Source organism: Nicotiana attenuata, chromosome 1 (genome assembly GCF_001879085.1).
Source record: "Nicotiana attenuata strain UT chromosome 1, NIATTr2, whole genome shotgun sequence".
Taxonomy (NCBI): Eukaryota; Viridiplantae; Streptophyta; class Magnoliopsida; order Solanales; family Solanaceae; genus Nicotiana; species Nicotiana attenuata.
This window is the reverse complement of record NC_031989.1, coordinates 7,726,155-7,743,557: the sequence shown is the minus strand read 5'-3', so window position 1 is coordinate 7,743,557 and position 17,403 is coordinate 7,726,155. Positions and strand designations below refer to the sequence as shown.

The 17,403-nt window shown below is 32.5% G+C and overlaps 1 protein-coding gene and 1 long non-coding RNA gene across 3 annotated transcripts; one reads left to right on the top strand and one right to left on the bottom strand.

Annotated features, from left to right (window-relative positions):
• On the top strand, positions 379 to 1,553 carry LOC109239956. The gene is made up of 2 exons (XR_002069985.1): positions 379 to 579; positions 1,251 to 1,553. It is a non-coding gene; the product is annotated as an uncharacterized LOC109239956 (long non-coding RNA).
• Positions 11,188 to 14,792, bottom strand: LOC109233193 (upstream activation factor subunit spp27). 2 transcript variants are annotated; one of them, XM_019399011.1, is made up of 6 exons: positions 14,304 to 14,792; positions 13,241 to 13,355; positions 12,971 to 13,145; positions 12,557 to 12,613; positions 12,210 to 12,385; positions 11,188 to 11,652 (listed from the first exon to the last, which is right to left on the bottom strand). In XM_019399011.1, exons 1-6 carry the CDS (start codon positions 14,621 to 14,623, stop codon positions 11,527 to 11,529), a joined length of 969 nt encoding a protein of 322 aa, XP_019254556.1. In that variant the 5' UTR covers positions 14,624 to 14,792; the 3' UTR covers positions 11,188 to 11,526. The 2 variants fall into 2 exon arrangements, with proteins under 2 accessions (XP_019254556.1, XP_019254632.1); XM_019399087.1 differs by having other exon boundaries at positions 13,241 to 13,352.

Genomic DNA, 17,403 nt, shown 5'->3' with positions numbered 1-17,403 from the left:
TTTTAAAACGACCAATGACTATTTCTAATTTGTCTTTTAGGTCGTAGAGTTAGTCTCTTACAAACATCTAATTACTTTGAAACAATTCATTGCAAATTGACACGATAACATTTTTTTATATACTTTTGAGACGGTTTTAAGTTTAAACTAATCATTGAGCTTTACTAAAAAAATTCTTCATCACGGTCTTAATAAAATAATAAGTAGTAAACATAGCAAAGAATCTACATACAATTTGATTTGATTATTAAGGGTGTGGGCAAGAGGATCACTTAACTTTAAAGTAAAAAAAAAAAAGGGAAGAAAAAGTGAAAAAGGTTGTACATTTATCTATCTTTTGTTTGGTTGGCTTAGTTTGCTACACAAGATTCACGTAAAGGATATGTCCTACTGCAACATTCATTCATTCTCTAGATGCTGAAAAAAAAAGGATGCCTTATTCAATGGTGCAAACGAAAAGGACAACAACTCAATCCTTATCAATCCAAAGCATCTTTCACGTGATGACAAGCTCATCATTCATCTCCATTTTATCATGAATTTATGTGTTTGTGACTCATCGCTATCTCTTCCTCATTGGTTAGATTCCTTACTTTTGTTCTTCTTTTTTTTAATTATTATTTCTATTCTGTGTTCGTTATATAATTGTTTTGGGTTCAGACTAATTCGAAGTTGTATATCTGTTATAAGTAATTATATAATTAACACTTAAATTTGAAATCCCTAATTAAAATTGAAAAAATATTTATCACGCTACTATATTTTTTGGTGATATTACTTTTGTCCTATTGTATACCCTTCGATTTCCATTTGCATTTGTCTTGTCATGACTCATGAGGTATTCTTGTCAGTTTCATACTAACCAAGCCAGGACCAGGAGTGGTTGAGAGGCAATAATGGATTGTTCTGTTGGTGATTTTTACGAGTAAGGAAATAAAAAGCTTCTTATAAAATAATTTTTCATTCTCAGAACTTGAATTAAATTTTTTTTATTAAAAATGAAGAGATCTTGACTGATCATCCATTACATTCATATTAAAAATTCGAACCCTAAATCTTTGGCTAAGGTGAATGGATTTCGAACCGCTCCATAAAATCCTTCAAAAATTCTACTTTGCCTTTTTCTAGTTCCTTTTTATCTTCCCCTCAAGTTTAACTTCATAATTGTTTCTCCTTTTTTTACAACCTAACTTTACAGGTTGTATACCTTGTTCAACGATATAATTGTTGCAACTTATTTCCTATTACAGATCACGTCAGTTGCTGTGCCAGCTTAGAGCGTTAAAAATAAATAGATTTACTCAAGAGAAAAAGATATTTATGTCTTCCTTTATGGTTGGAGAAGAAGAGATCTAAAGCTAATTGTACTGCTTTTACGGAAGCAGAAATCATAACTTGAGCTGTTTGAGCAAAAGTACGACTGTGCCTTCTAGCTAGTTTTCTTCTTTGACTTAATTTTATTAGACATGACCAAATTATGAAAAATGTATCTGCATTCCACATCTATGTTGACTAGTTGTTCTAATATATCAACATGTTGCTATACTTTTTAATGTATTTTAATTTTAAAAGAATGTTTTACTCATATATAAACAATTAGTAAAACAAAATATGGTTATAGATTAATGGGATGTAACAACTACGCTGAATTTCGCGAGGATTATATCATGGAAACATAAACTCCAAACTCTTCCATTCCTCCCCCTCCCCAACAAAAAGTTATTTTCAAGATCAACTTTAATTAGTCAATGAATGAAACTTTCCCGAAACAAGAAATAGAAAATTAAATAGTTACTCCATCCTCCCCAATTTATGTGGCAGTCTTTGATTCGACACAGAGTTTAATAAAGACATTAATTATTTTGAAATCTATGGTCTAAAATAAGTTATAGGTATTTGTGTGGCTATAAATTATATTATTAAGAGGGTTTAAAGTTGAACCGTTTCCAAATGAAAAAATATAGTAATATTATCTTTGGAACAAACCAAAATAAAAAAAAATAGCATATTAATTAAGACGGAAGGAGTACTGTATATTAGAGTAAGCATCAAATTGATCGGTTAAGTTGTACTACTAACAAAGTTATCGCGGTAAAAATTTAACTATTGAAAAAATATCATCTTCTATTTGGGATGTAGGGATAGAGAGGTTGAGATAGAATATTTTATTTACTCTTAATAGAAAAAAGTTAGTAAATACTGTTGATAATGACCATAGCTGTAAAAAAAAAAAAAATAGTTCATGCCAACTAAGAGCCCGTTTGGCCATGAAATTTTTTTCACTTTTTTTTGAATTTTTTTTCGAAATCAGTGTTTGGTCATAAAAATTTTAATTTTCACTGAAAGATAAATTTTTAATATTCGAAAATTTGAAAAACTCCAAAAAGCTGTTTTTCAAAATTTTTACTTAGATCACTCACAAAAATTAAAAAACAACCCAAAATTATATTTATGTCCAAACACAACTCTAATTTTTAAATATTATTTTTATTTGAAAAAAAATTTACTTTTTTCCGAAATTTTAAACTTCTTATGTCCAAACGCCACTAAGTTTCGAACCATTTTCTAAGGAAATCCTCGAGAATACTATTACTACTCTATTTTTACAGCAAAAACAGAAGACAAAAATTGATAGTGAAACAAGTTTAAAATGGATATAGTTAGTGAAAGACAGACACATTTGCAATAATTGAAGGGGTCTGAAAAGAAAACAAAATGGAAAAAGCTGGGGTCCAAACTCCGAGCCAAAGAGAAGAAGAGATTCCATAGGAGAGGAGAAAATCACCAGTGGGAATCCGATAATAACGTGGAATTGTCGGCTATTTGTAGGGATAGGAAGTAGAATCGTTTCGCCGCGTATGAAACGGCGGTGCTCCCTGCGTCCCATTAAATGCTGGGTCCCACTCCCCAACCCCAAACAAGATTCCCTCTACACAAATTCTCTCCTTTTGTCCCTTTGTTCTATCACGTTTCTCTATCTCTGAAAAAAAGAGAGAAAAAACTCCATTTGTTTACACTTTATATCTACATACATTTGATTAAATAATTAAGGTAAATTGCAGTAAGAGTTATAGTAGGCGCTTGGACATAAATTCCAAAAAAAAATTAAAATTTGGAATTTCACTAAAATTTGAATTGAAAATGAAGTTATGATTGGTTATAATTTGCAATATATTTGGATATTTTTTTTCTTCAAAACCATGAAACATGATTTATACCCCATAACTGTAAAAAAAAAATATCAAAATCATCCCAATTTAATTATCCTACTTGAAATAAAATATCAAAATGCTATTGTTTAACTGTTATCATATTCTGCTTTACTGCAATACACAGAAGATGCAAAATCAATATCACATTTTCTAATTCTACTAACACATAAAAGAAGGTGCAAAAGTAAGCATAGCCACATATTTCTCATAACCATATAATCAAACTTCCAGTAGGCAGAGTTCAAGTATCAACTAGGACTAGGTTCCACCATCAGTCGCCAAAGATATATTTGCCAAAGATGAAAAACTGATGGGGTCATTTTATAAATCTTAAAAATATAGGGTATATTTGTAAAACAAAAAACTAGCAAATTCTCATTTTCAATTGAAAAACTGGTGAGAACCAGTTTTTCAGATTTGAAAAATGAATTTTCAAGTGAAAAAGGAAAAATTGGTAAGAATGGGATAACCAAACATTATTTTCAAAAAAAATTTGGAAAAAAAGGAAAAAATTTATATGCCCTAACGGGCTCATAATTTGAAAAGGAATATAAAGCCATAAAATACAGTAAATAGTAAAAATTTCATTTGCTTGATACAACAGTAGATACATAATGACTAAATAGTAGGAAAAAGATTTATTTACACACAATATTTGTATTCATTTGCCCTTGTCTGATGCAAGCACACGATGTAAGTATAAAAATTTTCCCATTCGTAATTTACCGTTGAAATATCCCAACCAAAAAGGGAAGAAAAACAATAAACTATGGGCGTGTTTGGTACGAAAAAAAACGTTTTCACTAAAAAAAGTATTCATGTAAAATGAGTGGTTTTATAACTTATTTTTTTTTATATTTGGTTTTTCAATGAAAAAGAAATTTGAAAAATATTTTTTAGTGTGTAATTAATGAGTAAAAAATATATTTGTGAATAATATATAATTTAGGCAAATACTATAAAATACGAGATATATAAGGTTGAGAGGAGGGTGGGGTGTTTCCATTATAGTTAGGGAAAACAAGAGGAGTTTGTTTACTGGTAAGTAAGCCGTTCAATTTTGGAAAAATTTTACATAAGAATAATTGGGCTCCTTACTTTTCAATTTTATAGCCCATATTTTAATTTACAACAACTAGTCCAAAAATAATAAGCTAATACTCAATATTCAACTTCAATAGGTTCTCAAAATTACTATTTAATTTTTAAAAAGATTGCTCAAGCTTTTAAGTTAATTTTCAAATCAGTAACCGTGACTCAAATATTAGTTCAACAAACCAAATTTATTTGGGTGGTGAAAATTAGATTTTTAACAAGCTTTAATGTGAGGGTTCAAATTTCGAATTTGATTTTGTGAAAAATTTGGAGTGGTGTTATTTAGACTTGTTAGAAATAGTATAAGGAGATTGTATATGAAATTTGAAGTCATTTAATGGATTTGGACTGGTTTTGAATAAGAATTGCAACTGAAAATTATGGAAGAAGTCCGTCTGCAGACGCTTGTATAAAGGTGTATAAAAGTGTATAATAGTGTATAAGATGTGTTTATACACTCATATACACTATTATACAAGATTATACATAATATACAAAAAACTGACTTCGTCTTCTTCCTTGCATCTTCTCTGAAATTTAACTCAAATATTGCTCAAATCTACTCCAAATCACTTCAAATTTAAATTTTGAACTCCTTTTGATATTTTCATCAATTGGAACAACACCCAATCCAAACAAGTAACAAACTCAAAAAATCCTATTTCCGAAAGCAAAGCTTTGAATGGCCTTCAATGGTGGACTTCTACTCTTCAATTTTCTATAAAAATTGCACGGGGCGCCCTATTTGGTCGCCCCCATTTAACCTATACCCATTTTTTTAAAACTTTTAACTTGTACCCACTTCATAAATAACTTCAGTCCCCTTCTCCTCCTTCTCATCCTCATTCGTTTTCTTCTTCTCAACAAAAGACAAAATGCATAGCCTATTTTTCTTTTATTGGTCTTGCGTCGAAATCTTTTTTGGACCAATCCCAGAATGATACTTCACCCTAGGAGTAGCAGTTAATAACTTCAGCTCTTATTCTTAACTCATACAATTTCTCCTTTCTTCTTCTTTTAATTTATTTTGCTAACATCATCTTTATTCCTTTATACTGAATTAGATTGACTAGATTCTTGTGAAGTTTCATCCTTGTACATGTCATCTCCTATAGTTCATCTATCTCGTGATGATTGGATTTGGCTACTGTCACAAAGTAATTCAGTTGTTAGTTAATTCATTAATTTTGCATTGTCATTATTAAAATAAAGCTTAAAGCTAGCATAACAGTGAAGATGAGTATCATGTGTTATGTGCATTACAGAGAGGGAGTTAAAAGTAGCCAATTACAACACAAAAACTTCAGCTCAAGAGCTGAAGTTTCCCGTTACAACACAAAAACTTCAGCTCTAGAGCTGAAGTTTCCCAGTTACAACACAAAAATTTCAGCTCTAGAGCTGAAGTTTCCCAGTTACAACACAAAAACTTCAGCGTTAGAGCTGAACTTCAGGCTCGAGTACTAGAATGCTGAAGTTTTGCGTGATTGCCTTTGCTACTTCAGCCTCGTGTGCTGAAGTTATGTGAAAAAGCGGGTACGCTTGCAATTTTTTTTTGTAAAGCGGGCACAAGTTAAAATGTGGCACAAAAAGCGGATATAGATACAAATGCCCCCAATTTTCTTACATTGCAACCAGGTGACACAGGGGAGAAGCAGAAAATACACGGCTCCTTGAAGCATATATAGAAGATGTGAGAAGAAGAGAGACTGAAAGCAATGGTTGTGACTTGTGAGAACAGAGATTTAACTCTATAGCTTTTAGAAGCAATGGTTGTAAGAACACAGATTTTGAATTTGCTAGTGCTTTCAAAATATGTATAATATGGGCTAGGTCGGGTAAAACTTAAAAATATAGGCCATTTTTTGTTATAGTGTGAAGTCATGTGTATTTTCTTGTAATTCTTTCTTCAATTTTCTACAATTAAATTAGAATTAGAATGTACACCGGATGATATATTGTACCAAAAAAGTAATTTTAATGGATGCCTTGTTATATTTTAAATATTTGGCTTTAAAAAATTGAAAAATATAGTAAGTGACCTTGTGCGTAAGATGACAAAAATAGGTTGCCTTTTGTCATATAAAACAAAGAAAAATAACTTTCATAAATAATTACCCTTAATTAAGTGACCTTCTAAGGAAAAACTCCAACTTTTTGAATGATAGGAGTAGAGAAGAAACAATAAATAAAAAAATGAAAAGGTTAAAAAAGAACTACTACCCACCCAAGCAAAGAGTAAAAAAGTAATGGCATCTTTTTCTTTTTTCCCCTTTCCAAAAATCAAATGATTCTGGTTCAATTGTATCATCTTCACTATAACTTCATGCTGTGAATTTCAACCATTCCTTGATTAGAGAAACACCAGTAAACAGTGAATCTCAACCATATGTTAACGTTAGGAATTTAATAAAGTGTAATTTAATAGTTTTTTTTGGTTACACTTGATTAAGAATATCAGTAGAACAAGCCTCTACACTGAATAGAAAGTTATATATCAATTATCAGAACATGTACTAGTCGACAAAATACACTACTCACAGTATTAAACCAAACACTATATGTACCATCTAGATTCTCGATCTCAATTTTAAACACTTAAGCTAAGCCTTATTGACATATAATAAAGATATTTTTGAAGTCATAGAATCTTTTGGTATCCTCTAATTACCAAAACGCCCAAACTTTATTTTCTTATATAAAATTTTTGACTTAGAATCATATAAAATTTTAGTTATAATGAATTGTTTGAATTATATTTTGGTATTGAGAGTCATTGTTACTATATGAACAAATGGGATGAATCTAAATATTGATAGGGACAAAATAATTAAACCTAATGTGATGAAGAGGTCCAAAAGAGAAATAGAAAATTTGAGTGTTAACACTATTGTCATTTCAATTAAGTCACGCCACCATCATTTGGAATTCATCTTTTTGGGCTTTCACACACCACACATGCACCTCATAGTGATTTTAGAATTAATATTAACGAACTCGATGCATTTATGACAAATATTTCCTCATTTGTAATTGTTATTAACTAAACTTTTATTTTTCAATAAGTAACTCATATTATAATGGTATTTTCTTTCCTGTTTTGCAAATCACATGCTTTTTGAATCATATCATGGCTGCATGCAAATCAATAGGTCTCCAGCATCATGATTCGTTTCTTGGTTGGTTTGCTTACAGAATCTCAATAAAGAGATCAAGTCAATGCAAAATATTTTAAATGAAAAACAATTAAAGTTTGTTATTGATTATGACATTTACTTCAGTCTATAAAATATTTCGGTCATATAAATTCAATTAACCAATTGTAATAGTCAAATTGGAGTAGACTAATTTTTTAGGTAATTAAAATTCAGATATTCCAAAAATATATGAAAGGTACTATGAGTCTACAATTTCTCTCATAACAAAATCGCAAAACAAAATATCAGTCAAATAATCTCAGGAAGCAAAAGAGTACTAATCATGGCCAACAGTACATCAGATTTTGAACTTACCCTGTTAAGACAAACTCATCGGGACTAAAGTTCAAGATATAACCATCGTCCCTCATATAAAATCTGAAAATTGGATATGGAAAGCTAATATTAAACTAAAGCAATCATTCATTTGCACAATTCAAACTTCAGTTTTAGATCAGATCCTAATAATTTTAAAAACCCATTTTCTACAACTAATATTACACTATCGTTTCCAAATCTTATAGCCTGTTTGGCCAAATTTCTTTTTTTTTTTTTTTAGCAAAAGTGCCAAAATTAAGGTGTTTGGCCAAGCTCTTTGAAGGGAAACAAATGGTTTTGAGTAGAAGCGGAAAAAAATAGCTTCTCTCCAAAATCACTTTTTTGAAAAGCATTTTTGAGAAAAATATACTTAGAAACACTTTTTAAAAGCTTGGCCAAACACTAATTGTTGCTCAAAAGTGCTTTCACAAACTACTTCTTACCAAAAATACTTTTTCGAAAAGCACTTTTCAAAATACACATATTTTAGAAGCTTAGCCAGACAGGCTATTAGCCTCTTTTTAGATTTAATGCGCAACAAATTCTTATTTCAACATGCGAAGTATAAAAACACATTCAAAAAATAAAATTGACAAGGTAAATTTCCGAAGAAATGGCGTGGAATAGCCACTTTTTAACATAGTATTTAGTTTTCATCTAGTATTTTTAATGCTGAGCAAAAATAGCCAATACTCTATTAAAATTAACACGAAAGGACGTTTTTACCCTTTCTTCATGACTGCCGTGTAAATATTAAGAACATGTTGTCCTTAACATTTACACTGCACACATGAAGTTAAAAACGTCATCCTTAATATTTACACTGCACATATGAAGTTAAGGACATGATGTCCTAAAGTTTAACAACGGAAAGTGCAAATACATGACACTTTGCCCTTAATATTTACACAGCATTCATGAAGTTAAGGACACCATGTCCTTAATATTTACACAACACTCATAAAGTTAAGGACACCATGTCCTCAACATTTGCACTGCACATATGAAGTTAAGGACATGAGGTCCTAAAGTTTAACAACAAAAGGTGCAAATACAAGTTAAGGACATTATGTCCTTAACATTTACACCGTGCACATGAAAGTTAAGGACGCCATGTCCTTAACATTTACACTGCACATATGAAGTTAAGGACATGATGTCCTAAAGTTTTGTTAACGGAAGGTGCAAATTCAGAACACTTTGTCCTTAATATTTACACAACATTCATGAAGTTAAGGATACTATGTCCTTAATATTTACACATCACCCATGTCTAGCACAGGGATATTTCTTCCGGGCAGGTAAAAAATTATTAAGCACTGGCTAAAGAGTGAATATATTTTAAACATTGGCTAAAGAGTAAAGACATCTCTAATTAGTGACTAACTGTGCACTTCCTCCTAAATTTCTCTTGATAGAATGAGTATTGACTGGCCCAGAAAAGTTTTGTATTCACTGCAAAAGCTGCTTCAGCAAAATAGTCTATTGAAGCCCAAAAGACGACTTGCTCTACAGAAAGCCCAACAAAATAAATGTACACTATGTGGGATGACGAGTACATTTTTTTAAGACCCAGCTTCTTGAAATAAAAAAACAATTAAAAGTTCATGGAAAAGAAAATTTAAACCACGAAATCTGTATTCTCTCATTATGCTTGGATGCGTTTAGGAAAGTACGACTTCGATTTTATGCAAAGAATATAGTATTATCTAATGCTAAGAGAAATTATTTTAAAGAAACGGAAGTTGTGTTTTGTGGCAATACTTATTATATTCGTTCTCGATCATTATATTTTAGCCCTTTTAAAAGAGTGATGATAAGCATAAGTGTAGGATGCATATAAAATTAGAGACAAACAGATACAATTGCAAAAGTTTAAGTTATAGGGAACAAGCCTACACTACCAAAAAAGAACGGCGAAATATATAAACATCCTCTTCAAGTTGTCTTCAACGGTCAGATGGACACCTCAATTGACCCATTTACCATTTAGACACTTCAAATGACTATTAAGTGTATCAAGTAAACATTCGAGTGGAGCAGACTATATGCGTGAATTACACTTGCCGGTGATGTGTCAATAAACCTATTAAAGAATGACAAGTGTAATTTATAATTAAAATATTTGACACATGTAATTAATAAGAAAATAATACCTTTTTCCTTATTTCCAACTAGACCATCGCCCCCCCCCCCCCCTCTCCAAACCGCCCAACCTATTCTTCTTCCTTACGCCCCAAAGAACCCTAATCACACAAACAAGCAGCCGCCGCCCGCCCCTCTCAAATCTGCCGGAAATCCGCCGCCGAACACCCAACAACCAGCAACCCTTCAACATCTTCAGCCACTTCCACCAACAGACACCCCTTCAACATCTTAAAACCCCTTAACCAAATACACAACCGACGAGCCCTGCTTTTGAACGACCAAGAACTAAAAAAATTATTGGATCTTGGTCTTAATTTTTGCCATGTAGGAGCCTGGCGACTGAGGTTATGGTGGTAGAGTTAAGTCATAAAGTTTATGGTGGTAAATTTCATCTAAGACATGATTCTTCTAACTTAATGATGTGAAATTTAATTTATCCAATTAATTTATGGTAATGCTTGTGATTGATTGTATAAGCAATTGTGATAGTATATATTGGACGAAATTGTGTGCTTATTTTATGTTTTTTCCATCTGTTGTAATTTGGAAGAAACTTTTTAATTGTTCTTGTTTTTCATCAATGGTGAAACTTGAAGAAGTATGAAGATGAAGGTAAGTGGGTCACTAAAATAAGGTTAATTTAAAAAGAAAAAAGAGAAAAACATAATTTTGAGGGTTTCACGCGCCCAGACATGAATAAAAAGCACACACTTTGCCATGTCATCGTGAGGGGTTCATGAGACACACTTTAGCCGAGAAGAGGTGTCTCTCTGGTCATTAGTATAATTGAGGTGTCCATAAACGTACAACATTCTACCAACAGAAAAGTAAATATACAACTTTTACGCTATGACAAACACAAGAAAGAACACTGTTTTTAAAAACGAAAAGCACAAAAAAAAAAAAAAAAAAGTTCATGTGGTTCTAAGCGAAAAGTGAAGCACTTAACAAATAAAACTAGCACTACAATACTCAAACTTGCAACCTAACCAATTATATTCAGTATCTTATACTATGCAATAATGTTGACATTAATCCAACTTCTCAAAGTTGAGATTCAAAGCATGTTCACTTTTCGTTTGATCACTTTGCGCGTCATTGTTTAAAGCACACATTTCTCCGAAACGCATGGCTTCACCCATTTGCTTTGCATCACTTCAAACAATAACACTGGGAAACAATGAAAAAGAAAATTCGACCAAAGGAACTGACAAGGAATGGCCAAGAGAGAGGGAGAAACGAAATTTCGTGTGACTGTTAGTACTTTAAAAATATAAGACACCAATCCCTAAGAACATCTAAGCAGGAGTAAGAATATAACAAATTTGTTTTCTTCATTTTATCTTTTTGCCTTTCTTATCCCCTGGAGACCGACTCCGGATGATCTTAGTTGATAATCTGATCCAGTAACATTCAAGATCCTATTCTAGTTCAATTGTATCATCTTCCTGTGGCTTTTACGCAGAATCTGCCTAAAAGCCACAGGAACCAAGACAGAGAAGCAGTAACCACTAACAGGGCCAAAGAGAAGAAAAATTACCCCAATTGCAATTCCAACATCAGTCTTCTCTTTTGATAAAATGAGCAGTCAAGAGCTTTGTAACTGTGAAGCCATGGAAGGAATCAACTTGAAATAGTTCTTTTAACCTTTCATCGCAGATGATTGTCTTCTTATCAGATGGATCCTGGAAAGGATAAGCACACACTATCAAGCCCTGAGATTGGTCAATTTTTTACCATGTTTCAAAACCTGCTACTTATGCCCAGCACACAGCAAATAACTGCTGAAAAACCACCACCAATAGATGTAACTATACTAACTAATCAGTCATGGTATTCATATCTCAAATAGAAAGCTCTTTATTTTTTAAGATACAACAACTACACCTCAGTCACAAACATGTTGGGGTCGCCTATATGAATTTTCACTAACCATGTTACTCCAAATGAATTCATGTCAGGCCGATATCATACAAAATAGCAATAATAATGCTCTAGTACGTATTAATCACTCTGAACAGATAAAATAAAGAGCTACTAGACATTGCCAAAAGACATCCCAATATTTCATTACATGGAATCTTCATTCACCCAGATATACCATAGAAAAGTTTTCCCTACCAGGATTATTGTCACTTAAATTTAGCTAATAATACCATCCAATTATAATAGCTGCAATGACAACGCTACCTAGTTATAAGCTTAAAGATGGTGAAGTAAGTGAGCAGAAAATGCAACAAACCTGCAGCTCATTTTCTTTTATATACTGCCATATTCGCTTGATAACATCAGCTCGAGTTAATGCATTTTCACCAATACCGAAGAATTTTACAAGGGCATCTGATAACCGAACTGGAGCAAGAAAACCAGATCCTCCCCCTTTCTGCCTTTTCTCTTTCTGCTTTGGCTCATCTAAAGCTGGTTAATTGAGAGTTGTAGATGCGGTTTAGCAAAATGCTGAATATGTCATTAGTTGGAGCAAAGCTGAAGCAAAGGCTTCACTGTACTGCAAGTGACTTAGATAAAGTGCGTAAGACTTTATGGAATTGAAGCCTATTACTTTCTGGACTTCGACCAATTTATTCTCACCTTCTTCTCTTCCTTGTTTCGGTAGCCTTTTCTTCACAGAGGATTTGACTTGACTGGCTGCATGAGTCAAAGAAAAAGATCCTGAATATATAAAAGATTTCAAAACTTCACAAGCACATCCGCTAAGTTGAGTTCTGAGTCTTATAGATATGATAGGTCAAGCCACAAGCACTTTGAAGTCACTACCGTTACTTATGTGGTGTCAAACAATTACAGAATAAAGCATGCAAGTCGGCAACTATTGCTTCAAGAACCAAAAGCAACTGGCCGTAGACACAGTACTCTTCTGCAATCATTTTAGTACCTAAAAACGATAACCAGAATAACTAAAACAATACCATGATGATGAGAAATGGCTCCTATTGCAAAACATTATATTACAAATTGAAATTGTCAAAACGGAAGTAATAATACCATCTTCCTCATCTATGGGCCAAATGTGCTTGGATAGCACCTTGTTCATCTGGAACATGTCGACTGTTTTGGCCCGAAAAATTTCACTCAAAACTTCATCACATAAAATTTTACGCTTGTTCTGTGGGTTTTGTAAATTCTTCTCCCGGATATAGGCCCAAATCTTCTTAACGACCTGCTAACCAAGAGATATCACCGAAAGATATACAGGAGATTAGATCGAACACAAGGTAAGGATCATAACAACATGTCATACAAGTTAAGCATTACCTCTGGTCTGCCAAGTTCGGACTGGCCAACCAGTTTCTGAAGCTGTGGAGAAAGTGCACATGGCTTGTTAAAGCCCCCTTTTTTCTTTGCTTCTCCATTCATTTTCTCAGACCTACTTGAAAGATTAAAATACAATTCAGCGTGAATAACACTAGATAAAACACAAAGCAAGATTTAAAAGTGGGTGATCAAACTTAAACCTAGAATAAGCCTTCTGCTCCTATGATCGAACCAGTTATTCATGCCAGAATACAAAATCTATTCAACACGATGAGAAGGATTATTATAAATCAATCAAGCAACTAAACTACAACCTCAAACTAGTTGGGTTCGGTTATACTAATCAGCTAAATACATTTCCCTCAATTCGTACCCATTTAATTCCATTAGTAGATACTTTATCTTCCAAGGCAAATTAAGGGTCTTCAAAACTAGAGATTCTGTAAATCTCACACTAATTACCCTGACGTACAAGTCTTGAACCAGTCTAGAAAGACTCTTGGCAATGCCGAACCTAAGTGTAACAACAAAGATTAAGCATTAATCCCAATGTGTTTGCATTGCCCATATGGATTCCTTGGTTCCATTGGTTATGCCCTTAACTAAGTTTGTATTGATTATGAGAGATTGTAGACCTTTAAGGACAAAACACCTCCAATAATTTTAGGTATATTTTCCTTTTTAGTACCTTCAATCATGTATGTAGGACACAGTGAAACCATTTCAAGCACCATTGCAATCATTTCTTATCTTGTCCAATCTTATATAACCACAATCTATCTCAACATTTATAAGACACTGTAAATATATTTAAAAAATCTGAATTTTCGTCTATTATGCTAATAGAGTATGGAAAACAAGTGCAGAAATAAGGGGTAGCCATTAAAACGAAAAACAGAAAAGATAAAAGGGTCTGACGTCAATGAAATGAAGTGGGAGGAGAACTATTAGGTCTCAGGTTCAAATCCGAGAACATTAGGTGGTTTCTTCCTATCATAAAGAAAGGGTCTAACAAATATGTAAAATAAAAGGAAAAAGTGAGGAAATTGCAAAGAAAACATACCGGGCTTTCTCCTTTGCCCCTGTATCACTCTCATTCTCTTCTTCTTGGGAGCAAGAATCATCATTTTCCTCTTCCTTCACATTCTCTGTTTCTTGTTCTTCTTCTTCTTCTACTTCTTGTACGTCGTCGTTTGGGGTTTCCTCAACATGGGTTCGAAGGAAAAGGTCGATTTGGTCTCTGATAAAGGCTTTTCTGTCATTTAAGTCAACCCCGAATTCCTCCTCAAGCTTCCGACGAACGCTGCCGGCGGTGGTAGTTTCAAGGTCGGAAACTTTGAGAATTTCCCGGAGGCGATCAACCAATACGGAATCCGACACCATTGTTGGGGTAAAAATGGAAAGCTACTATTGTTGGTGATAGCGTTGGGGTTGCATGGACCAGAGATAAAGTAAACCTAGTTTTTATGAGAAACTTAGTTGAGTTCAACGCTTCTGAAGAAAAACAAGACTCTGAACCAGTTGCCAAACTATAGGAAACTAGTACAACTGAACCAAGTCAAAAAACTCTTTTCCCCCTTTTCTCTCTCGTTTTGTTTTTATTTTAGATTTTTTTTTCCTCCTTTTCTTTTGTGTTTAAAAAACTACCTTACAATTAAAAAATAGAAGTTGTTGTTATAAAATAAAGACTGTAAAATAAAGATAAATATAGAGAGAAACTGATATATCATTCGAATTCCAAACTGATATAAATAATAAACTGATATCTCTTCTATTTATAGAAGAAAGGAAGCAGCTGTGTAAGCTGCTACTGCAAGCTGTTGTGTAAGCTGCTACAAGCTGCTGTGTAAGCTGTTACTGTACCAGATATGGATAATCTTATACTGAGACTAATGTTTATCCATAACCGGGTATCGAAAGGATAAACTCATTATACCAGATATGGATAATCTTCTACCGGGGGTAATGTTTATCCACAACCGGGTATCGAAAGGATAAGCTTATTATACCCGATATAGATAATCTTCTACCGGGGGTAATATTTATCCATAACCGGGTACCGAAGTGATAAGCTTCTTCAGGAGGCTTATTTCCAATAGAGTATCAATAGATAAACATATTAACAGCGGAGTCCCATATGAATAAGCTTCTTCAGGAAGCTTATTTACAACAGAGTACTAAATGAACATCCACAATATAATATATTTATAACACTGCATTGATTCTTGCTCCTTAACCTAATTTATCAAACTAATATTAATATAGTGTTTGTATGATAAACTTTCGGCGGTTACTTAAAGAATAAAATAGATGAATAAGCCATCTCCACTTCAGGCATAAAGTAATACAAAAAGATAATTTATTTCAAAAAATAAACTCAGAACTGATTTTCCCAAAATCAATTAAATTAAAATTAATATAAATGTGATGGAACGTTAGGACCTTCAATTATAGGTAAAGAATGTTAAAGCAAATCTCTCCTTATAACTTTTAATTTATTATGGCAGCATTTATTATTTTAGCTAAAAAATTATTTAGCAAGATCCAATGAGTTAGATTAATATCCTTACAAAAATATTTTTAAATAAGTAAATTATTAAAATAGAAAATACGCCAACCTCTTTTTTTTTTACTAATTTTTAATATGTATTATTTGATAATTCTTTGAAGAATCGTAATAAAAGTACTTTTAAAAAATTTATTATTTGATAATTTTTTGAAGAATCGTCATAAAAGTATTTTTTTGTTACTTATTAAGTCATAGAAATAACAATAATTTTTATGGTAATTTCTATAATATTTAATCTTTTAAGACAAAACAAACAAATTAAAAATAACTTTTTTATGTCAATTTCAGTACATACATTCTTCAGCCTAACACAAGATTACATAAATTATTCTTAATTTTTATTGTTGCTTGCTTTTAGTTGGCTAAATGAAAGCGGTTTCGAAGTATTATTAAATTAGACTATGTGGATCATTTAAATTTAAGTATTATTAAATGATCTACACTAGTATATCATTTACTATTTATATCAAACACTACTTCTATTTGTAAAATTTGCGTACAAAATGTAAATGTATATTTAAATAAATGTTGTAATAGATATATTCTTTTATAATTACATCATTAAAATCTTTAATACACCATCAAGTTTTAGAAGTACTTTAGAAATGACACCCGATAATTGCACATCAAATATATATAGTATATAATTTTTGTTTTGAATTTTATATTTATTTATCTGGGTACACGCGTAAATCGCGTATCTTAAGACTAGTATCTAAAGTATCATAGAATGGATATTATATCTAGTGGCACCGCGTCGCATTTTTTCTCCTACTTATTACTTTCTGTTATAATTAAACAGAGTTTGAGTGGCTATTGGAATACTTAGATAAAGTTGAAAAACTTTTTTATTACAAAAAATAGCTCAATCGCTTTGAAGTAATAAAGCAAAAGTTAAGTGATCATCCATGAAATTATCTCGTTTCTCCTTCTTGCTTTCTTCATTTTCACCACAGAAGTAGAAAATAAATCCGCAGACAGCTAGGAAAAGAGCGATTCCCTTTTCAGCTTGAAATTTTTCATGAAATAAAATTAGAGCTAAAACTTCAGTAACGGGAAGTAAGAAAGCGCCTGTAATTCCAGAGAGCAAAGATGAAGAATAAAATATTACTGTATTGGTGAAAATTAGACTCGCCATGTGGGTTTATTAAATGGCGACACGTGTCAGCAAAGTTTGAAGAAAAGTAAAGAATGACATATAAAGACGATATGTGAAACACCCCCGGGACCGAACATACCGTGCCTGTTAGCCTCGGAACTGATCATCATGAAATAGCCCCGATCAGGTGCGGGAGAATATCTCATAATTACCAATGAGGAAGGAATCAATTAATCCCGGATTATATGGGATTTACCATCATTACACCATCAGTTACAAATCAATTATTAATAAATGCAATAAATGATTGTAACGGTCAGAACAAGGCAATCAATTACAAGATTGACTCAACAGGCACGGGATTGACTCAACAGGCACGAGATTGACTCAACAGGCACGGGATTGACTCAACAGGCACGGGATTGACTCAACAGGCACGGGATTGACTCATCAGGCACGGGATTGACTCATCAGTTACGGAATTAACTCATCAGT

What these genes read in the sequence shown, in the direction of transcription:
- LOC109233193 (XM_019399011.1), bottom strand. Translation starts at nt 14,623, where the DNA reads ATGGTGTCGGATTCCGTATTGGTTGATCGCCTCCGGGAAATTCTCAAA. An exon ending in GAAACAAGGAAGAGAAGAAG is followed by an intron (nt 12,386 to 12,556) that starts GTGAGAATAAAT and finishes TCAATTAACCAG; the next exon opens with CTTTAGATGAGCCAAAGCAG. An exon ending in TAAAAGAAAATGAGCTGCAG is followed by an intron (nt 11,653 to 12,209) that starts GTTTGTTGCATT and finishes TATCCTTTCCAG; the next exon opens with GATCCATCTGATAAGAAGAC.